Genomic DNA, 24097 nt, shown 5'->3' with positions numbered 1-24097 from the left:
TTTGTAGCACATATTTTGATGAAGAAAGTCTTTCAAGTTCCCTGATTATGACTCTCACTAAATAGTATGTTCTGAAACAAAAGACTGCTTCAAAAATGTATAACTAAAACTTTGTTGGCTGAACTCACTCTAGTTTCTTCTTGAAACAGATTTTCATCAATTCTGATGCCAAGTAGACTATGCTTGAATGTATATTGACCTAACCGGATGTGTCTTAGTCTTACTGCATGAGTGGTTGAGTGAGATATACTGAAAGGAGAAAACTTTAATGTATTTTAGTTACTTGTGTATGGTTTTCAAAAATTGAAATTACAATTTCATGTTGTTAATTTGAGCTGACATTAAGACGTTATTTGGTAAAATTCTTAATTTGGTTGGTAAAAACATAAAAGTTACATAAGACAATATCATTAAAGTCAGTTGGCTGGAAAGTAATTCTTCCTATTTTTAAGATAGCTATTATCGATTCCCTTATTCTACTATATTCTCCAGTTATTGTTGGTAGCTTCTAGCTAGTGTGGAATCAGGCTGTCCAGATCTAACCTTTGTAAAGAAAACAAAGTTTGAATAATAAGCTCTATTTATCTGTTATAAATGTTCTTTTATAGTCTGATCTGATCCGATCTGTATAAATGTTTGGTCTTGTTTAGAACGGTTAAAAATCTTATTTTGGACTATTTCTTTTAGCACCTCTTTGGTTTCTTCCTGTACCTCTACAGGTGTGAGGAAAATCCAAATTGTCCATAGATTGAAAACATTTTGGATTTCATAATCTATAATCTAAATTACTTCTCAAATGCTATAATTTATAATGTATTTCGAAATTATGTAATTTTAAATGTATTTTTAGATTTAGAAATGTATCATAAATTGTATATTCAAAAAATTCGAAATACATTTCCATAGAAAAATATTAGAATATAGAATTTATAATATATATTTCTTGCATATCCTGAAAATTTGACTCATGAACCATTTAAACTTTTTCAATAGTGAATGGATATACATGTGACCAAGGGGGAAAAGATACCCCGATTTTGTTGTAAGTTCTTGAAAGACAGCTAAACTTCTCTATTATTGGCCCAAATTGGCTTACTAGAAAGATCTTCATATTTATGTAACATATTTATTATGCTATACATTGTATATAATCATGTATGGTATAACAAGATACAAATATATCTTTAATAATCTCATAAGACTAATCCTTTTCAGGTGGGTGAATATGCTTAATAATCAAGAAGTGAAAAAAAATTACAAGCTTAATGCATTGGATAATAATATTTAGATAACATTTTTTTATAACATTTCAACATTGATTACGTGTCAATATGTGATTGGTCGTAAATTACTTCATAATAGTGTTAATGATTATTATTATTATTGATTAGGGAGTAATTTACGACCAATCACATATTGACACGTATTCAATGTTCAAATGTTGTCAAAAAAATGTTGTCTAAATATCATTATCCTAATGTATTATGAAAATTTTAATACTATAATAGAACTGACATTTATTAATATTTTAAAAGATATATCATATTTTAAAATAAAGTTGTTAATGAAATGTCACGTGGTATTTACATTAAATCAAACATCATCGACTTCAATTACGTGATGAGAAGTTTTAAATCAATGATTAGAGTAACTAAGTTTATAATGTTTTCTCAAACAACAACACATCACCACGAATGCAAGATGAAGCAAAATTCACTGTTACTTCAACATCCATTGACCTTAATGTTTCATCTCTTATATCTTTCCACAATTTTATTCATAAACGTTTTTTAAAAGAAAATAAATAAACTTCATCATAAATTAAATTCAGTTCACTTATAAATTATTTCATATAAATTACCGCCTTTTTTTCTTTCTAAAAGAAGTACTTTTAATAGAGTATTATATAGAGTCAACTTCTTCGTCGATGTTGAAGAAAAAAAACATTGACACCAAATTTGGAAACTTTTAATTTATAAATTAAGAACGAGTTTGTTTTTTAATTGAATTAAATGTTAAAATGATTTTAACAAAAAAGATAATTTTGTTAATAAGTAGTTGTTTTAAGAATCCATATCTCACATTTTCTTAACATAATTATAACTGGTTTGACGAGTTCCAATCTTTGCAGATCAATCCAGTCGAGTAGGATTTAAAATGTTTAATTACAATTTGAAAATGTTTTTAAATTCATTATCTAAATAAGATTTCAATATATAGTAATTTTCAAACTGAGTATAATTTTATTCCAAAAACAAAAAAAAATATACACCTCTAGACTCACTATTAACAGAAATGAATTAACTAATGCACCGGAAAATAAATACCATTGAACTCCATTTATGCAAACACAAGATAAATTTGATTAAGCAAGATATAAAATGAAACAATCCATTAACGAAAAACTTCAGGGCTCACACAATTGCTATTGCCATTATCATAAGACTATCCCAGAGAAGAACGCGTGAATTATATTTGCAGTGGTTTCCTTCCTTCCCTAGGAGATTGGTAGTAGCTTCTTATTAAATTCAAGTACTGAGATTTATATTATCCAAGAGAATAGACTATTCGCTCAGATAGCACTGTACCCACAACCTTCCTGTATCTCCGCAATTGTGATTCCAAGTAACTTCGCTGCTCAGGACCCAAGGCAATCCGCAGATCCTTCAGAAATAAAAACGGCAGTATATGCAAAGAAAAAAAAGTAGACAAAAGTAAAGTCAGCTGAAAAGGGACAAATCATACAGCAATTACCTCCTGTTGTTAAACATAAAGGTCTGCCAAATCAATGACTAGTATCCCATGTAATCCTGTTCTGTTTGACAATGCATTATTTGTTTTCATTTCATGATTTACAAATAATTACAGGAGTGTTATGTTTTAACTTTCTTTATTCAAATATTTGTACCCAAAATGATGAAAGAAGATTGTTATTTTCACCATTTCCTTCCTTTTTAACTTCTATCATATGTTCAAACGCCATTTCAAATAGCGTCTGAAAAAATGCTATAAATTAGTGAGATAAATTCGTTAATAAAGCACTTCCATTATGGCCAAGTTAAACATGTTAAAATGGAAAATGTTATATGCTCTTTAAGAACAATCAGGTGCTTAAAGTGCAGGAAGTAATAGAGGTTTTTGTTCAACAACCATTAAGCATACCTTGTATCTCACATGCGATCCCTTTATCCCCAGCAAAACCTTGCCGACATCACCAATTTCTGGATCATCATATGAAGTAGTTTCTAGATCAGGTTCATCATCAGAGCATTCTGATTCGGAGTCAACTGTTTCTTCATCTTCAAGCATTGGAACATCATTTGCATCTTCTTGGCCACCGTCATCAAACTCCCTTCCCATTATGTCATCAGTAACTTGAGGTAGGGACGACTCTCCTTTTTGTGAAATGGAAGCATCTGATAATACAACATAAGCTCTTCTATCAAGCAGAGGCCTTGCAACATCAAATGGAACCCACCTGGAGGTCGTGCATTGCTGTCAGACTTGTATAATATGTAGGGACAAGGGAGCAGAGAAAAACTGTTCAAAGTTCACGGAAAAACATAGTATGATCTGTGTACATATACCAGAAGAATACAAAGATACAACTATCATTTTACATTATTTATTCCTCAAGCGATTACACCAAGATTTGTAGTCAAAGAGGAGGAGAATGGATATAATTGATAGCAAACCCAAGGGTTTTGGACAAACTAAATGCTCTATAAATTCTAGAATAAAGTGCAAACATGGTGAAGAAGTGGTTTTATTAGCTCACTGAAATGGAATAACTTACTGATAGCGAAGAGGGCATAGAAGTTCTGAAGGGCGATATGCAGCTTTGTATCTCATCTTGCTGCAAGAGTGAATATAGTAGCCAAGATAATAGTATTGTAAACTAGGACAATAAACCTGGTTTTCTTTCACCCAACCTATTTCTTGAAACGCTGAGTACTTGCCTAGCGATAGAAAGGCAAAATCTGGATCCCAGAACAAATATTTACTTGACAAACATTTAGGAAGGATATCTATAACACCAACTGCCACTAACTGGCCATCTATTAGATATTGTTGATGGAAAGAGCCAAAACCACAAGGAGGAACTGTGCTATCACCATTGGGAAAAACTTGTAATAATGGAGAATCAACCAAAAACATGCGATATGAGTTCTCTGTGACATTTTGTGGTTTATCATTATGTACTTTGAGCTGATATCTTCTGTACAAAGCAAATTCTTCTGGATCAAAACTGGATCTGTTTAAACGGATCTCGAGCTTTCGCCTTTTTACTTGACAATGTTGAGAACCAATCAAACCATTTCCTCCAACATCATGCTCCATTCTAGACTTTTTGGGAATGGAAGCAATTTTACCACTTCCGGTTAGGGAAAAGTGGTTACTAGAAGCATAGAAATTAATATGTCCATTGCAAGCCCTGACTGAAAGACCATTCACTGTTGGATCTAAAGACGCCACTAGCTTTTCTGCAATAATTTTAGGAGACAATTCATTCTCCTTTTTGCAAACTATTGATGGGTTGGAATCGTTGCCAACCTTGTCACATGATTGTGCTCGTTTAATAGATGCTGCAATTTGGAAGGCTATATTGCTACTGTATAAGAGATCTTCAGATCCATTGGCTAGGGACTTTCTTTTTCCCTGTGAGACTATGTTTACTGAAGCTTTTGGTAATTGAATACCAGAAGGAAATTCCCCCTTCTCGATGAAGATGTTTATTACACTATCAATTTTGTTTGATAAATAGTGCAGAGATTTTTCAACTTCATCCTTGTCATCATTGCCAGCAGCTAGGGATTCTCCTGACATAGGTCTGGAGTGGTTTTCTGATTTGGTTGAAGTATTTCGGTCCTCCATAGCCTCAACTCTTTTTACATCCAAGGCTCCATCTAAAAACCTAGGCAGAGAGAATTGCTGATGAAAAATACAGTTTATTGATGGACGAAGAATATGTGTATGTTTATGGGTTACAAATGTCAAATAAAGTGAATTTGCTGTGCTAGAAAATACAATTCCAATGTACCCTGCCTACTTGATAACTCTCACACAAATAAATGAAGGAAAGAAAGGAGAAGCAACGTCTTAAGCTAATATATATTGAAGCACTTCAAAATTCCAACCACCTATTCTCAATCCCAAAAGAAAATAGAACGAAGTCAGAAAAAAAGTTTTTCTTTTGTAAAATAATGTAATAATTGTTTCTCATATTATGTCTATAGAGATGCTTAAACATATAAACTTATAAAATAGTTAACAAAAATAACACTTTTTAATTTCATCATTTTCAATTTTAAAAAAAATGTGGCTCAAACCATTAAGAAAATCAGATCAAACCTGCATACCTTTGCATTCGTCTAGATACACGAAGTTGTTCCTTAGAGGGAACATAGTCACTTGCTTTCAAGCGAATTGTATAAGAAGGGCAGCATGTCCTTTCCATCTCTGGTTTATAAAGAAAAGATCCAGACCTTCTCCAGCCGCGATCAAGCAGATCTAGAAAAAGAAAATAAAGTGAAATTTAAATAGTCTGAACAAAATACCCACAAATTCATTCAAATCAAAGTTCTATTAACCAACAGCTAAGAGATAAAAACTATACATCTCTCTGAAAACAGAAGTTTGGAACATAATGTAATGTGAAGGTCAAGAAAGAAAGAGAAAATTAAACCATGAAGCAAAGATCATGATTTCAATTACAAAGCAGTCACTATCATTAGAAACATTTTTTTAGGACAAATAATCATTTTTTTTGCAACAAAGAATATAGGGTTCCAAAGCATGTCACCTAGCTATACTTCATGAAGCAAAAAGCAGACCTGTTAATCTAAGCTTCGAAAATTATCTTACTCATAGTTGGAAATTAGACATTACATAATGCAAAGGAGAAAAAAATGACCATTCTAGAATTGAGTAGAGTGTCAAGCATGAGCAAAGAACAAACTGTACTGACCTTGGTAGTCATCCACTGTAAGGCTATGTGCCCACATCCCTATGATAAGAGGGAAAAAAACATAACTAATTAGACAACTGATTAATCACATTAGTGTAATAAGTCTGGAGAAGGCAAGAAAATAATAAAAACACGATATCTACTCTCATCTATCAATAAAATTGGAAATGCATTTTCCAAAAGGAAATTAAACACCCACAATCCTTCATAGGCATTAACAACTCGGTGCTCTCGCCAAGTTTAGCAGAAGTGTATGTCTGAATGTAGATCATTTGTCCCCCTCATCCGTTTATAATTCATATGCCCATAACATAATGTTAATTTGCAGTTAAAACATGTCTATCAACAATACAAGTTTTTATAATCTACTCAGAACAATTAAGTTTGTATAAGATTATTGAAGTAAACAAAAATTGAAAAATATGGGACCTTTGAACAATAAATGAAGCAATTTTCTACAATTACATAGTCATAACAGGATTAAGTGATTAACTAACTATGCAAAGCGAATTAGAAGGATGAGTTTACGTTTTTAAATTAAAATCGCTATCTTTCTGCAGAAGATTATTCATTTCTACCAACCAAACCAGCTATTCATCAAATTGACGGAGAAAACGAGAATCGCACCGAATCCAATAAAGAACCGAAAACACAGTTCATGGTAAAAAAAAAGGACAATTCAGGAACAGAATCAAATTGAAGAGAGAGAGAGAAAGGGAAGAGACCATGAGAGATGCTGTTGTGACGCGAGGATCTGCAATAGCCGCAAGAGGTTCGACGTCTTCCGCAATCCTCGACCACGCTTTCCTTCGGCATGTTAGTGCTGCTACTCGCCATTTTTTCTTCGAGTTTGGTTCAGAGGTTTTGGAATGAAACGACGTCGTATTAATAGATATTCATTGATGCCAGTGCATTCTTAGTAAACAGGAGGTTCTTTCTTTCAAACAGGTTTTCCAATTTTTGTTTGTTTGGAGATCTAAAATATTACATAGTACACACAGAGAAAGCCCGTCAACCTCAAACCACATTGGGTGTGATTAGAACTGTAATTCATAATTTGTTCTTACAACGATATAATTCTTTATAATTGAATGAGATAGTAAATTTTTCATTGCAATTAAAGGAAGTTGAATTTAAGGTGTAATTAAATTTTTAATTTTGATAAATTTTATATTTTAATCAATTTTTTATTAAATATTTTTATATAATAATTTTTAATTGAGTCTTCAAGAAAAAATTCTATTAACCAAAGGATATAATAATTATGTTATTTCGTCATCTTATTAATTACTTATTTGTCTTTCCAATTAAAAATTATGAGATTTTTTATGTAATATAAATAAAACATTAATTAGTATAAAATAATAAATATTTTGTATTATTTTAATTAAAAATGTATTAGATAACATGTTTACAGAGGTTATCATTTTATATCGATCATAAAATCTTATCACTTTTAATACATAGATATAATAAATGAGAGGACAAAAATTCATTTATATAACTCAACTACCATAAAAATAAATGATAAGATTTAGTTGAAAAATATAATAATATTCAATATTCAGTAAAGTAAAAAAAAAAATAGAAACTGAACTGAAAATATATAAATTTATAAAAAAACTTAAAACTTAATTAAATATGAATTAATTTTTATTTCTATTTTATCTAAAATTATTATTATGTTATTATTATACTGATAAATAATTTAATATATATAAGTTAACATTTACTCCAACAAAATTAGTTTGAAAAGATAATGTTAAAATTATACAAAGTTAAATTTAATGTGTTGTATTTGTTTTACCGAATATGAAAAAAAAAATTATTAATTCACTGTTTATAATAATTCATTCAGCGCAAGATAAATGTATATATTAAGTAGTTAAGATTGATAATATAAATTTGATGAATTAAAATTAAAATTAAAATTTTTGTTTTATTATATTAAAAATGAAAAATATAAACATTTGTCGTATTAAATCAATTATTTACTCTAATATAAATTATAATGTTTTATCAGGTATTGACAATAAAATACATAAATTATTGTAGTTCATTAAATAATTTATAAAACATTTGTTGTTGATCTATACAGTTTTAGTAATGATTTTTTTAATTTATTATTTTATACAACGGTAGAAAAAAAAAATACACTCTTCAGTTATGTAAATTTTCACAGTAGATAACAACTTATAATGCATATATCTATCATTACAAATTTTTTATTATTTTAATGTATAGGTGAAAATGGTTATTTCAAAATATATATTATAAGTGAACTATTTAATATTTATTATCAAAATAATGAGGTGAAACATAGTAATTTGAGTTGTTGCATATAGAAGTAAAAGTTTTGCTTCAAAATTCAACTGAAAATATTAATTTTTGAGTACCAAACAAAAAGAATGTTTAAGCTTAGCAAAGGAGACAGCATTGTAACAATCTCATCAGTTTTATTCTCTCTACCTTTTGAAATTCAAAAATATGTCTTTTTCTTCCTTCAATGTCAATATAATATTTGTACTTAAGATATTGTCAAAATAATCACTTAATCAATTAAAAGTTACAAAACATAAAAAAAATTAAGAATTAGATCAAAGTTAAGTTTTTCTAAATATGAAAATTATAACAAAAACTAATTAAATTTAAAGTTTGATTTGTTATAGTGACCTGGAGTGTATTTTTAAGAGTAGCCTGAAGCTAATATTAAAGGTTTCTTATATACCTCACTATCCTAAACAAAGTAAAATGTGACATTCTTCATTAAAGTAAATAATATTTTTATAATATAATTTATTAGTTCAAGAAATAATTATCATACTATTAAAATATTAAAGTTTAAGACATATGCCTGCACAGTAATTGCGTAGTTTTGTGTTAGTGTTCTATTTTAGGATGAAAATAATAACACATTTTGAAGTTTCACTCCAGACATACTGAGAAATTATTACACATGGAATCATATTTATTTCTATAAGCTAAAAAAAATAATCTGATTGACTATTTTGATGGGACATTGCTGTCACCTCTCTTATTTTAATCTTAATAAAAAGTTATTTTAACAATTTTTTTTTATAATTGCTTATAATATATGTAATAATTTATATTCATTCATTTCAAATATTTTTTAAAATAAATTCAAACAGATCATGTATTATTATCAAAATATTATTATAAAAATTATCAAAATATTATTATAAAAAGTTATCAAAATATTATGATTTTTAATCTTAAACTACAAATTGTGTTTTTAAAACAGGAAAATCTAAAAAATATATGAATGCTAGAAAAATTAGGAAAATTTAATATAATTGGAGTATATCAAGAAGAGACAAAGTCTCCAAGGAAGACAAAGGATGCTTGCAACCACTGTTTTCCGTTTCAAAAATAAATAATATTAATGTATATTTTTCTTTTGTGATATGATTACTTTAAACAATAAATATAAACTCATTAAAATATTCAAATTGGGTACAGTGCATGGCTTCTGACCAAAGTCACGGTTGCTAAAATTCAAAAAAAGAACTCCTAAGATAGGGACATTTTGGTAATTATCTACTGAACCATGAAATGTGGCATCAAACCAATAGAAACCAACCTCTTTACTGTGTCCTATCCACAATATATTCCCAATTTTGCATCTCAACAGTTACTCATATTACACTCACAGCCACTGTGTCTCCACCGTCAAACTCAACCTTTCCGTTGTTTTCCGGTCTCTCTCTCCCACGCGCTTCTTGCTCCTACTTCTCCACGCGATGTTGGCGTTTTCTAGAATGCGGTTCTTTTTTTTATCTCTTTATGACAATGTCGTTTTGTTCTAGCAGCGAGGGATTTGTTCTTCTTGCTGAGATTTGAACTTTGTGAGAGATTCAACCATTTCTTTCTTTATAGCTTTTGTAGAGTTCTCTGGGTAGCAAATCGTGGTTGTCTGTGTTTGTCTGTTGGGTGAGTGAAAAACTTGGTTAGGTTTTTCGGTTGGAAATTTAGGGTTCCTGTAGTTTGGATTGTGGGGATGAATCGGAGTTTCAGGGCTCAGGAGTCGCAAATGCACTCTTCCTTGAAGAGGAGGGAGCAGCAATTTGGGGGTTTTAGAGCTTCAGTGATGAAGGATAAGGAGGAGGAGCTAGCATTGTTTCTGGAGATGAAGAAGCGCGAGAAGGAACGGAGTGATCTTTTGCTTAATGGCTCTGAGGAGTTCGATGCACCTCTAGGTATGCTTATAAGTTTCTTCACGTGTTTTTGGTTTTGAGATTTTAGAGGATTTGTGCAGTGTTTTAGTGAACTGAGACGAGCATGTGAACTTGTGTCTGTTTAAGTGGACGAAGAACTAGAAAATGATTGTGTTGCTTTGCATTTCTGCTTGTTATCTTGCATGTTTCATGGTTGCAGGGTTGAATGCCAGCTCAAATCCTATATTTAACATTTCTTCGTCTACACCGGCACCTGTGAGAAAGACTGGTGTTGATGATTTTCTCAATTCGGAGAATGATAAGAATGACTATGACTGGTAAGTTGTACCCTTCTAGTAGCATTTTGATTCCATGTGTATATTTGTGCAATAATGAGTTTTTGTTGTATGACTATATGACATCCCAATATGGTGGCCTTCTAGAGGGCACCATTAATAGGCACGACCCCCTAATCACACTAGCTCATGCACAGGAAAGGTTTGATGTTTCACGAGTTCTTAACATGCTTTATAACTCCTCATTCATTGTGTTTCTAGAGCATTTCCTTATGGAGAAGTCTTTTCTTTTTCCTTTTATCAAGCAGCTTGTGGTTGGTTAATAGTACACATTTTTTGGTACCATATTTCATATAAGTATGAAATATATGGCCTTTTTCTTGTTATGGTCCTTGACCCTTTGTGATTTTCCTTTTTAATTTAAACAACACTGCCGCTAGTATTTGATGAAAACTTTTGGAAAACTACACCATGAGAGCTAGGTGTTGTGGTTACAAAAAGACCTTACCCCACACTAGAATCCTAGGCAATCTGTGATATGCTGGTTTCCTCATCACCCAAGTTGCTTGATTGCATCTGTGAGAGATATGGTTAGCTATTGATAATAAACTTAGCTTAGGTGAAACATACTTCTAGTGTGGAACTATATTTCCACACCTTGCAATTTGATCCTAGCATCTGATGACAGAAACTTCTCTGAACAAATTTGGTACCATGGGGCTGAGCTTGTTCACCTATGCTCTCAGTAAAAGACAAAAAGAGAATGTGAGAAACGGAGTATGGTTTGCTTCAATGCATAAACAAAATCCTCAAGACCTGGGTGCGTGGACTAATGATGTAGTATTTTTTTACCCTGATATTATCAAATAAAAGAGAAGATCATAGTGCTAAATATATTTGGATAATTTCAATATTTCAATTGAATGTAATTATTTTTTGCGTATAATAACCTTTCTTTTAGTTATACTTCTAGTATGGTTGCCTTAACAGATAATGGTTGTTTGAAGAAGTTTCACAAAAACAATTTGTAAAATGTAATCAATGACACTTGCTACTAATGGATTGCATTAGGATGTAAAACTCCTAATATAAATCTGACCTAAAGAGACACCCATATACAGAAGCTGCAAGAATCCCTTACAACATCCTGAAATTAAAATATATAAATATATATATATATATATATATATATATATATATATATATATATAATATTTTAAATTCTATTGCTTCTGTGTCTACTGTTGATGATAATTTATTTATCTTTTAGTTCAATTGCTATTTATGTAACCAAATAGCATGTTAGATTTTTAAGAGTCAGTGTGGATGAACTATAATGAATTAATGAGGTAAAAGAATGTCTCTCCTAAGTTGAAATTTACTTGTACACCTGTAAATTTTTTTGTAAACTCCCCTGTCTAATATTTCCACTAGATGTGATCTAAAAGTTGATTTTATTTATGGAAGTTTGATTCATTTTACCTCTCTAATTTCCCCCCATTATTCAGTAGTGCTTATTGAGGACTTTGTTCTAACTGTGACTCAAAATGCAAAGTAAAGCCAAATAAATTATTACTACCTCTGTTTTCATTTATAAGAAAAAAAAATCACAATTTTCTTGTTCTCAAGTACAGGTAAATTTTAACTAGTATTTCATTTAGTGGTATTTTTCCTACAGTATCTTAACTATAATTAATGTTTTGATTTTTGGTTATGCTACCATAATATGTATTTTTTGTTTTACAATAACACCATTTTAGAAAGAAAAATATTAAGAGATTAGTAAAATTTAATGCATTAACTGATTTCTTCAATTTGTGGGAAGATAACTTCTTTTGCTTATATATGAGAACATATAGAGTTATTAAAATTGATGTTTAGTATGTTTAATTTGTTTCAGGCTTCTCACTCCTCCTGGTACTCCTCTTTTCCCTTCTTTGGAAATGGAAAGTCGAAAGACTGTTATGAGTCAGCTTGGTACTCCAACCACACGTCCTGTAGCATTAAAATCCAGGGTAAGCATTTCAGTGAAGCTTTCAGATTATGTGATTTATTTTATTCATCGTGGGTGAACGTCTTCTGTGTCTGGTTTGAAAATGGAGTGGTACTTTTCCTTGTAATTTTTGGTCTTAGAAACTTTATCATTATTATTATCCTGTCTACATGATGAATGTGGTCTGGACTTTCAGCAATAGTAGTTGATATGCTTAACATGTGATCAATATTTTGGGTTACTGATGACCTACTAGATATGATTTGTTATCATTTTCTGCCTCTCGTTACAATAACGCCCTTAGCCTATATGAAAATAGCTTCTCGTCATATTGCATTGTTTACGTATTTTCCACATGCTTTGGTTGGGATATAACTTCTAATAATCACATTGCGTTGAATATGTATCAAGACTTTTAGATTCAGGTAAATTGTCCATTATTTTTATTAAACTTTATATGATGATAAAAATGATGACGCTCTTTGATTATTGTTGTCACTGATCTCTCTCTCAGTGAGAATTGGCTTGGCTGTTGTTAGTGTCAGTATTTCAATATTTTTTATTCCTTCCTTGTGGTTATAGTTAGCAAATCATCAGTCAGAGCCTGCTGGGAGGACTAATTTTGTATCTAAACAACCTGCTTCTTCTCCTGGGTTGAGCTCTTCAAGTGGGGGAACCAGGAGGCCTTCATCATCAGGGGGTCCGGGATCACGACCTGGAACTCCTTCTGGGCGCCCTACACTAACTGCATCTTCAAAATCATCAAGACCTTCAACACCTACACGGTCCACCATACCTTCAACTAGGTCCATGGCAGCTGCATCCAAGAACACAGTTTCCACAACCAAGCCTGCAGTTTCTACCACAAAGCCTTTGAGTTCTGCCGCTAAGACTCCAGTCCCTGCTGCTAAATCCACAATTCCTTCAAGATCCTCTACGCCCATGTCAAGATCTGGTGCAAGATCTTCTACGCCTACTAGCAGACCCTCTTTACCTCCTTCCAGGTCCACATCAAGAGCATCTACCCCAACCCGGCGACCCTCATTACCATCAAATGAACCCATCATGTCTGCTTCTTCAGTTAAAGCTTCTTTGAGCCCCAAGCCAACTACTGTGACGTCAAGGCAGCCAACTCCTGTGACAACAAGAAAGCCAGCTCCTATGAACTCAAGGCAGCCAGCAGTACCATCACGTGGCAGTTCACCAACAGTGAGATCAAGACCATGGAAGCCATCTGACATGCCAGGCTTTTCACTTGATGCCCCACCTAATTTGAGAACAACATTACCTGATAGGCCTCTGTCAGCAACTAGGGGCAGACCTGGAGCACCAACTTCTCGTTCTTCATCTGTGGAGCCTTCTTCTAGTGGAAGACCCAGGAGACAGTCATGCTCTCCTTCAAGAGGACGGACTTCCAATGGTGTTGTTCATATCAGTGGAAACTCTATGCCGGCAGTTAGTCGGGGGCGCTCCAAAGTAAATGACAATGTCAGTCCCGTTGTAATGGGCAACAAAATGGTTGAGAGGGTAATAAATATGCGAAAACTAGCACCGCCAATGATTGATGACAAAAACTCTCCGCGTAGTAATCTGTCCGGCAAGTCAACCTCATCTCCAGATAGCTCAGGTTTTGGAAGAACACTTTCAAAGAAGTCGTTGGATATGGCGATTAGGCATATGGTGAACATCCTCTCTGCATCCTATTTATTGTCTTTCCTGATGAAAACAAACTTACTTACCATGCCATACCTGCATATAAATAATTTTTTATAATTGCTAATTATCTGTTCTTGATAAGTGCTGTAATTCAATTTTCTTTAGTGCCTTTACCGGACATCATGATTTTTAATTGTTTTGAATAGGATATAAGGAGAACCATTCCAGGCAATTTACGGCCATTGATGACAAATATTCCGGCGTCTTCTTTGTATAGCGTGAGATCTGGATCTCATCATGGCCGAACAATCAGTGTTTCAGGCTCTCCACATGCCACAAGCAGTAATGCTAGTTCTGAACTGAGCGTAAACCAGAATGGAATTTGTTTAGATAGCAGTGAAGTAGATGATGATATTGGCAGTGAGAGATGTGGTCAATCCCCTGCCAGTGTTCGGGGAAGGTAAACCTTTTGCACTTAGGGGAATTCTGCGTATTTAAATAGCACCAGTGCTCTTATCCTAGTTTCAGCCATAGCGGATTTGCGTTGTAGATCAGCTAACCACGCTTGTACTAATTAATGTAAAGCTTCTTGGAAGCGATGTAACCTCGTGTAATGGGAGGTACTCTGATTTTAAGTTAGATGATGGGTTATCTGTTGTAGCGGTAATGCTCATTTTTTGAAACAAACCGAGGTTTCTCCTCCATTTATGAAAACTGAGCTTAGTATCTGGAAACGGTAAGCTAGATCATATCCTATGTCATTTCGATGTAAATGCTTCACAAATTAGCATTATGCTTCACTTTCTTTCTTTCCCTTTTTTTTTTAATTGACAGCTTTATAAGCATAAGAATGAATGAAATGGATGAAAAATAAGAGATTTTGCCAAACAACATTTCTTAGAAGTTAACTATTGAGGCTTGTTCATATGTGTTGACTATCATTAAATAAGTTGTACTCATTGAAATAAATTAAAGTGGATATTGTAATTACTTTTTATAATATTCAGAACTAAATAGTTGAAGAAAATTAAATCATAATACAGGGACGAAAAACAACCAACCGAGTTAAGTGAAAATTTATTTTAGAGACAAAAAAACTAAGCAAAAGTTCTTTGGTAAAATCAAAATATGGTTGTATTTTTAAAACTAAAAATATATTTTAGATCAAATGTTGGAAAAAGTAAAAATCAAAGTCGTATATAAAAAATACATCTCTGGTTTTGAAACAAAAAAAAAAATATAAAGAACATGCAACTTTAATGAAAAACATATATATTGTTACCAAATTATTTTTGTATTAAATATATAAATGATTTAATATTTATTTTTAAATGCTATTAATTAATAGGAAATATTTATTGCCATCCGGATGAGTTATAGAACTGAGCAATCACTATTTTTCTTTAAAAAATGATAAACAGACACCTCCATTGGATATATCCATTCTGCACTTTTACAAGTTAAAAATTATTATAATTATTTGTTAATTTCGTATATGAACCAATGTGTAAATTCTAACACATCCAAGCATTACATAAGACCTTCTAAAATCTTTATAATCATCATCAACCTTGTGATATTGAAAAATCAATTATTATCTGATTATGATGGAGACATGGTGTCGTAATTTTTTTTTTCTACACCATAACATTTTAGTTAAATCAGTGTAATGTTTTGACTAAATTAATATAATTGTAAATTAAATATAAATAAGTAGTGTGAATTCGATGTATACGTGAGATACATCCATCACAACTCTTTTACCTTTTTTCATGAACTGTAATATAGATAATTAAGTAAAAAAATGACTCATGGATGAAAAAAAGTATTTCAACACTTAATATAAACATAAAGAAAGAGTGAAAATATAGATTTATGTTATATAATGTGATAAGAAGAGAAAGATAAAAAGAAAAATTAAATGTATATAAATATGTATGTATATCATTATTCAATTAAGTATAAAAAATAATACTTTAACACATAATTTTTTAAATTAATTTAATATTATAATTATTAAAAAAAACTTAAATGTACTCTTTTATTATTATTTATCTTTATATCATGTTTCAAATAAATAAAGAAAAATGTGTGTCTTCCTCTTAATATTCATTAAATACTCTACGCTACAAAAGTACCTGAATTCTATTTTGCGAAAAACAAAAGCTTGAGGTATATATCATGGCATAAAATTCATACCACAACGTGAAAATTTAAAAAGATAGCCATGATGTTGTAATGATTGAATGTTGACGTGCAAGAGTGTGATGCGTATAGATTCAAACAAGAAACTAATTTCATTCCACAAATGAAAATTGAATTTAAAGAAAACATAGCAATCTGAATGAAGTTTAAATTTGGAGGTTTATGAGGTTTGTAATGTAAGAATTTGCTTATGAGTATATTATTGAGGAGATGTTTGAATTCCATGATGAACAAAAGCTGACTCAGCCAAGTCAATAGCACGAGCAAGAGCAGCAGCTTTGTTCTGACACTCTTGGTACTCATCAGCAGGAACACTATCAGCAACAATACCAGCGCCAGCTTGAAGATAAGCAACCCACTCCTGACGTTGACGTCGGTCGAGGTTTCGGTCATACGTAATTGTCGGAATTACCATTGTCCTTAGAGCAAGGGCAATGTCCATATCCCCAGAGAAAGATATGTATCCAAATCCTCCACCGTAGGGCCCTCTCCTTGTCACCTCCATCTTGTCGATCAACTCCATCGCCTTCACCTTCATCCACCATCCATTGCATTAGATAATCTTCCTATCTCAACCAAAATCATCACCTCAAACTTACACTAACCTTTGGTGCTCCACTCACGGTTCCAACCGGCAATGCAGAACGCAGCACATCCCAGCAACTCAAATCTTCTTGCATCTCTCCCGTTATCTGCAATAAATAATCAAACTTTTATGCTCAAATATCAACATTCAATTCAATACTCACTTAGTTCAATACCAACAACCACTTTACTTACAGTTGAGCTTATGTGCATGACATGGGAATATCGTTCGATATTCATAAGTTGCTCCACTTTCACAGAACCAGATTTTGCAACCTACAAAAGGTCATCTCTTTTTCAGAACCAAATAAAACATCTTTTCAGAATGTCGGAGTAAATTACTTTGTAATAGGACTATCCACTAAAATCACTATCTATAACAAACCTTTCCAACATCATTGCGTCCCAAATCAACCAACATTACATGCTCTGCACGTTGCTTTTCGTCTTTCAGTAGCATTTCTTCTAACCTCGCGTCTTCTTCAGGTGTATTTCCCCTTCTGATTGTCCCAGCCAAAGGACGATTCACAATCTTATTCTGTTCATGAAAATATCCCAATTGTATTAAAAAAATAAATCAGATTAATCTAGCAAACCTAATATGATTTTGTTTAATTTAGTTTATAGATCAAATAGATATGTACATAATTCTACCTTCTTTATACGAGTAAGAATCTCTGGACTTGAAGCAACCAGAATACACCCCCTAGCCTGTTTAGGAAATACATAATAATCAGAAAAGGAAAAAGCAAAACAACAAAAACTTTCTTGAATGAAATAAACCTGCAAATAGGCCATATATGGACTTGGGTTCACAACTCTCAGTGCTCTGTAAATTTCAAATGGATCGGCAAATGTTCTTCGTTCAAATCTCTGACTTAACACAATCTGGAAAATATCCCCTGCATTAATGTGTTCTTTGGCCCGAAGGACTGCTTCCTTGTATGCTTCAGTTGTCATGCTCGACTTCTTCAAAGGTGGACCAAAATGGTGAGTGTGTAAATCCACCAAGCCTGGCTCCAGCCTTCGACTGAGAAATACCCATTTTAATCATAACATGAACATCGTCAAAGAGAGAAACGACAGACACAAATGACTTACGCTTTAACATCTTGTAATTTGGCAGCTAATTTTTCTAATTTTTCCATTCCATCATTGTAAGCACTCTCAACCGTGGAGTAGCGATCAATCCTCACCCATTGAATCAAATATGCTTTCTGTTATCAGTTATCAATTAGTCCTAAATAAAACCAACCCATATCAATACGATTCTAACATTTTGTACAAGTGTGTGAATCGAGTTTTTGTTCTGCAAATTTCGACATCAGAAATGGAAGAATTACCAAGGTAGATATCAACATTGAGACAGCATTTTTAAAGGTACCTTTTCGACATGGTCAAACACAATGACACTCTCGTACAGGCCCAGATGCATGTCCCAAAAGTTCTTATCATCCGATGGAGCATTTGAAAATGATAGTTTTTTCTTTTCCACGTAACGAACTGTATCGTATGAGAAAAAACCTGCCCAACCACCTACAACAGTAGCTTCAATACTTAATGTACAATGGATCAATTACAAAACCAAAATCTCTTAATCGTCTTAAACCAAAGAAATCAAAATCAGAAAATACAAATCTTAAGGATTTTTTTTTTTTCAATAAATTGTTTGAGTCGGATAATTTGATGCACTTCGATTAAATTAAATTATTTTAAGTGGTCGTTAAAAACTTATAGTATTTTATTTTGACGGTTAGAAAAAAATAGATATTTTACGTATTAGTCTTGATGTTATTTCTATGTAGATGGTGTGATGGATTTTCTGTAAACTACTTGTAATTTAATATTGATTTATTTTATTTTATGGGTGAGGCTTGGATAAAGAGTGAAACTTTGATATGCAAATGGGTAATTTAATTATTTAAGTTTGATCAATGTAGGGTTACGTAAATGACTATATTAGCTCCTTTTTGAAAGATATTTCATTGATTTTAAAGTGACTAAAATAATTTAAATTTTTTAAAAAATGGATTTTATGATAGAACATGTTTCTATAGATTGGATTTTTTAGAAAAGGGTTAATTTGGTAATGTTGTATGCATAGTATGAATTAAAAGGTGTTTTAATTCATTTTATAATATGGATAATTAAGAAGTAATTTAAATTATGGTATGGTGTATTCCATTGTAGAAAAAAAATATTCAGTAATTTATTTTTGGCCCAAATGACAATAAAATAATACACGAGTGTCGTTATTTGAGTCTGAATGGTTATTGCATGTTACTTCATATTACTGTTGAGTGTTACTTTGTTATAGTAATAATATTATGAAATTATAATTTATCGTGCTTACGGTTACTGTATTAAACATTGAATGGAAAAAAACTCAAGGCAATTAAAAACACAAACAACGGATGATAACAAATATCACATGAATAAAGTTTAACAACAAATCATTTACTAGTTTTTTCTAGCATTATAAATTGACTTAAATTAATAAATTATAAGTTTCAACCATTTTCTATATGATTTGAGAAGATGCTAAACAATGCAACACTAACAGATTAAACTAAAGTTTTACATGATTTTAAGAAAATTATATGTTTAACAAATTTAATATCTCTTAAAGGCCATTGTATAACTTAAAAAATGCATATGTTGATATGCTGAAATCAATTAAGAGTATTAAATAAAGTTGCTTATGCAGGATTAATATAATTAGATTTTTAAAATATTAGTATATCTGGATATATTTCCATAATTTTATGATTGTACATTAACAAGAAGGATTATAATGGAAGAAGGATAATAAAGGTGTAGTACAATTGATACACATATAGATAGAGTTTCAATCTAATGAGTCAATCTATCTAGATTCAAGTTGAAGCTTAGAAAAAATTAAAATTATTAAAATATGAATTAAATTGCCTTAACTCACATATTAAATTGGTTAAACTAGAAAAGATGAGTTGAATCATAATTCACCACCAATAATTTTTTATTATTTTTTAAAGTATTTTTATTATAATTATTTATTATTTTTAATTATTTAAGTTGATAATTTGATTTTTTTATTGTAATGTTATTAAATAATATTTTATTAGTTTTGGTGTTTAATTTATTTGTTTGCATATAAATTGATATTTTAATTTTTAAATATTATTTTTATAATAATATTTAATAAAATAGGTAAATATTTTGATTGTATTACTATTAAATAAAAAATAAGTTTGAAAGTACAATATATAAAAGAAATTAAAATAATAAACCATTCTTAAATGAATCAATTGACTAAACCACAAATTCATGTTAGATTGAATCGAGGTGACTTAGTTTTTGCTTAATTTGTAATGAGCTAATCATTTGTGCTGGATTAGCAGACTTCAACATCTTATTCTAAGAATTTTTTTCTGATTTACTATATAAATATTGTATTAAATTTTACTAATTTAGATATATTTTGAAATATGTTGGTGATTGTTGTATATTTTGTTATTTGTTATATTTCAAATTATTAAATTCTTTATTTTATTAATTAGATTATTTTGAGAGGTGGTTGTAAACATATTTTAGTAATCTTCTAAGATGTTTTAAGAAATCATTTTTATTATTCTAAATAATGGTATAAGACAATATCTTTGTACATAAAGTTAATTTTCGCAACTTTTCTCCTTGCTAATTTGGGATTATAGCAAAAACGCTTTAGTTTTATTATTTCATTTTTATTGGAAAAAGATAGGAATGATACAGAATGGATTTCATAAGTTTGAAACTGATTTTAGTGGATAGATCATTTTATAATTTAAATTAAAATAAAAATCGTTTTTTTTTTCTATTGAAGTGTTTGGAAGATACACGTATGAAAAGAATATAATAATTTCAATCATCAACTCTTGTAAATTAAATTTTCAGTTATTGTTTGTAATGAAATAATAATATTTCAGTTTATTCAATTAAATACATTAGTGGATTAAAAATGTCAAATTATTTACATAACAAATTAAATTTTTAATTAAATGTTTATATATATATATATATATATTTAACAAGTGATTCATAAAGGAATGATATATTGGCACAGTAATAGATTTAGACAAAGTATTGTTTCTCCAACTTTTTTTATAATTACAAAATTTTACTTTGCTTTTTAATAATTACATCACCATTAAATCCATGGTAAAATTGTTCTATAGAAATTTCTATATCAGTGTACTATTGTATTTATAATGTATCAGAACATTTAATAATATTATAATATAATATGGGAAATGGAATTATCAATATATCTTTCTTACTTAAGAAGTTTGTATAATAATATTATAATATAATGAGTAAATGGAGTTATCAATATATGTTTCTTCTTTAGAAAGTTTGTATCTAAAAGAAAAGTGAAAGATGCTATATATGCTACGACAAAGTCAACATTAATGCATGATTATAAGAAAGATGATACAGTGAGAGAATTTTACCACAAAATGCATCAGGAAGTTCATCTGTGAGATAGGGTTTCCAACCCTCTGAGATTTCTCTCGGAATCATGATAGGATCATCAACCGTTTGATCAGATAAAGTTTCAGTTACATGATCAATAATCGCAACCGTGTTTTCTTTTGCCAGAACCTCCATTGCAGGATGAGCTCCAACAACACTATAGCGACCCTGCAATCAAGAAATTCAAGTAAAACATATCACAAATTCAAAATCATGAAACTGCTAAAATACTCACCACATCACAGCTTAATTCATCAGACTCAAAGAGAAAGCTTGGAGCCTCCCTATCATCATCTTCAAGCAAAATCTGGTGAGCAACGACCGGGGTAAGGTGGTCGGAGAAAATGCACTGATAAAGAGGAATCAAGTTCGCCTTCTTTGCAGCCTCTGCAAACTTTGTTCCTTTCCCAAATGCCAAATAAAAAAAAAAAAAGTAAAATATCCATCGATCCATACATGTTTAGTCCAAAAGATTATAACTTGATGATCAATCTACTTTTGACAACAAGAAGGGAAAGACGTTGACAGCTTTTTCAAAATTAACAACTTTAATTTTTCTGCATGCTTTCAAAATGAGCCCAACAGATTTGCCTCTTCACATGCCAGATAAATCAAAAGTTTGTCTTTTCAAATGCCTATAAGTTATTATGCCTCTGCCACCTAAACCATCATTAATAATATCTAGGAATAACCAACAATAAATTTCTAATTTAAGTTTTATAACAAATCTTCCCCTTAAAATTAAATATTCTTTCCATTTCTCATTTCAATAAGTCTTTTGCAATTATTTAAAATGTGGTTGGTAGTGATTTGGTGAAAATGTTCGCGGCTTGAGCTCGGCTTTCAATATGTTTCAGCTTGACCTTTCTTTCTCTTACTTATTTTCAGATGAAATGAAAAACGAATGTTGATGTACTCGCTCCTTCCGTGATTAACTTGGGTTCTTTGCCAACTCGATCGCCGACTTGTTATCAACTCAGATCACAGTCTCTTCATCTTGGATCACTCCCAAATGTCTTAATAAATTTAAAAGCCAAACTGTATGACACACACTCCAAGAGTCCGCCACATACTCCGCTTCGCACGTAGACAGGGTTACAATGGGTTGCTTCTTAGACAGCCAAGTAAAAGCCGTATTTCCGAGTAGGAATACATAACCCGAAGTACTTTTTCGATCATCAACATCACCACACCAATCACTATCCGAGTAACCTACTAGTCGATAGTCATCATCTGATTTTGAATAGAAAAGACCAAGTGATAGGGTTTTTCGAATATATCTCAGAATTCTTTCCAAGGCCTTCCAATGTGTATAGCTTGGATCCTTCGTGAATCTGCTCATTATCCCAACACTCAACATTAAGTCGGGTCTCGTGCTTGTAAGATACCTTAGACTTCTGATCAAACTTCGATATCTTCCAGAATCAGCTCGTTCTCCTCCATCAAACTTCGAGAGTTTAGTGTCTGATTCTATTAGAGTAGAAACCGGGTTGCAATCCTCCATTTTAAATTTCTTTAAAATTTCAAGCACATACCTCTATTGAGATATAAAAATGAGCTCTATTGAGATATAAAAATGAGCTGATACAATTATTTATGCCCAAGAGATTTGCCTCTTCACATACTAGAGATAAATCAAAATTTTGTCTTTTCAAATGCCTAGAAGATAAGTTATAAGTTTGCCTTTTCAAATGCCTAGAAGATAAGTTATGATGCATCTGCCACCTAAACCATTAATGTTATATAGGGACAGTAACCAACAATAAATTTCTAATTTAAGTTTTATAACATCTACTAACCCATTTGTCATGTTTTCCTTAAGAGTTAAAGCACCACAAAATATCCATTCAGACATAGAATGTATTCAAAAATGGAACAATAGTAAATCTTTATAAAAAGATAGTCACCTTTTGTCATTCTTCATATAATTTAACGTGGGAATCTGGGATCAAGATTACGAAAAAAAACACTTACGATGGGAAGAATTTTTTAGGGAAGAGCACCTCAACGTGAAAGGAGCGCGTGAGAAGGATATGCCAGTGAGTGCAACCGGAGATAAACGGCTTCCGGGGGGAACCACGCGGCGGGAGAAAGATAGAGAAGCATTTGCAGGAGTGAAGGAAGTAAGAGACATTGGAATTGTCGCAGAAAACATCTGTGTAAACTCTGTTACTTTAACAACTTCTGCTTCTAATTCTAGCATGCAAAAATTTATGCATGTTCACAATGAATCTTTTCCTTCCTAATTTTTAGGATAATCGTGTTGAACTTTTCTTTTTTGCTTAAGGTCGGAAATAATTTTCAATTTGTTTTGTCCACTATTATATTTATCTTTAATGTTTATTATTCTAAACATTGTTTGTATTTTAATTCTTATGTCAGAAAATACTAATTTTCCATGTTTAACTTATCAACTTATCATTCTTTTTCTAACAATCATAGTGAACAAAAATCTTATTAACAACCCAGTAGTATGTTAGATGCGTTTCAAAATTTGTACAACAAGCTTACTTGTCGTTATTTATTTATTTTATTTCTAAGAATAAAGTTATGCCAACATATTCCTTGTTATTAATAATATTTTTATTAACTAAATCCAGACCCTTCAAAACAGATATAAATCCTTAGTCTAAGTCACCGTACGACAAATAATTTACTAAAAAGTTCAAAATATCTTTTCAAAATGTTCTTTTTATTAACAATATAAACATAAAAGTAATTATAAAAC

General features: G+C 31.1%; 3 protein-coding genes across 4 annotated transcripts; 1 reads left to right on the top strand and 2 right to left on the bottom strand.

The window, feature by feature from the left end:
- Positions 1-2296: 2296 nt before the first annotated feature.
- Positions 2297-6963, bottom strand: LOC106757616 (arginyl-tRNA--protein transferase 1). Its single transcript, XM_014640330.2, has 6 exons — positions 6694-6963; positions 5969-6007; positions 5361-5511; positions 3797-4915; positions 3163-3478; positions 2297-2664 (listed from the first exon to the last, which is right to left on the bottom strand). The coding sequence occupies exons 1-6, from the start codon at positions 6803-6805 to the stop codon at positions 2548-2550; spliced, it is 1854 nt and encodes a 617-aa protein (XP_014495816.1). The 5' UTR covers positions 6806-6963; the 3' UTR covers positions 2297-2547.
- A 2614-nt stretch (positions 6964-9577) lies between these two features.
- Positions 9578-14892, top strand: LOC106757618 (mucin-5AC). The gene is made up of 5 exons (XM_014640331.2): positions 9578-10185; positions 10364-10481; positions 12340-12454; positions 13015-14112; positions 14295-14892. Exons 1-5 carry the CDS (start codon positions 9987-9989, stop codon positions 14550-14552), a joined length of 1788 nt encoding a protein of 595 aa, XP_014495817.1. The 5' UTR covers positions 9578-9986; the 3' UTR covers positions 14553-14892.
- A 1571-nt stretch (positions 14893-16463) lies between these two features.
- On the bottom strand, positions 16464-23669 carry LOC106757017 (anthranilate synthase alpha subunit 1, chloroplastic-like). Of its 2 annotated transcripts, XM_022779002.1 has the most exons (11): positions 23344-23669; positions 21605-21771; positions 21348-21537; positions 18263-18414; positions 17980-18095; positions 17662-17908; positions 17533-17589; positions 17264-17416; positions 17074-17154; positions 16899-16985; positions 16464-16825 (listed from the first exon to the last, which is right to left on the bottom strand). In XM_022779002.1, the coding sequence occupies exons 1-11, from the start codon at positions 23570-23572 to the stop codon at positions 16493-16495; spliced, it is 1812 nt and encodes a 603-aa protein (XP_022634723.1). In that variant the 5' UTR covers positions 23573-23669; the 3' UTR covers positions 16464-16492. The 2 variants fall into 2 exon arrangements, with proteins under 2 accessions (XP_022634723.1, XP_022634722.1); XM_022779001.1 differs by having other exon boundaries at positions 17533-17908.
- Positions 23670-24097: the final 428 nt, after the last annotated feature.

Source organism: Vigna radiata, chromosome 3, assembly GCF_000741045.1.
Source record: "Vigna radiata var. radiata cultivar VC1973A chromosome 3, Vradiata_ver6, whole genome shotgun sequence".
NCBI lineage: Eukaryota > Viridiplantae > Streptophyta > Magnoliopsida > Fabales > Fabaceae > Vigna > Vigna radiata.
Note: the sequence above shows the minus strand (reverse complement) of the source record. Positions and strands in the feature narration are given on the sequence as shown.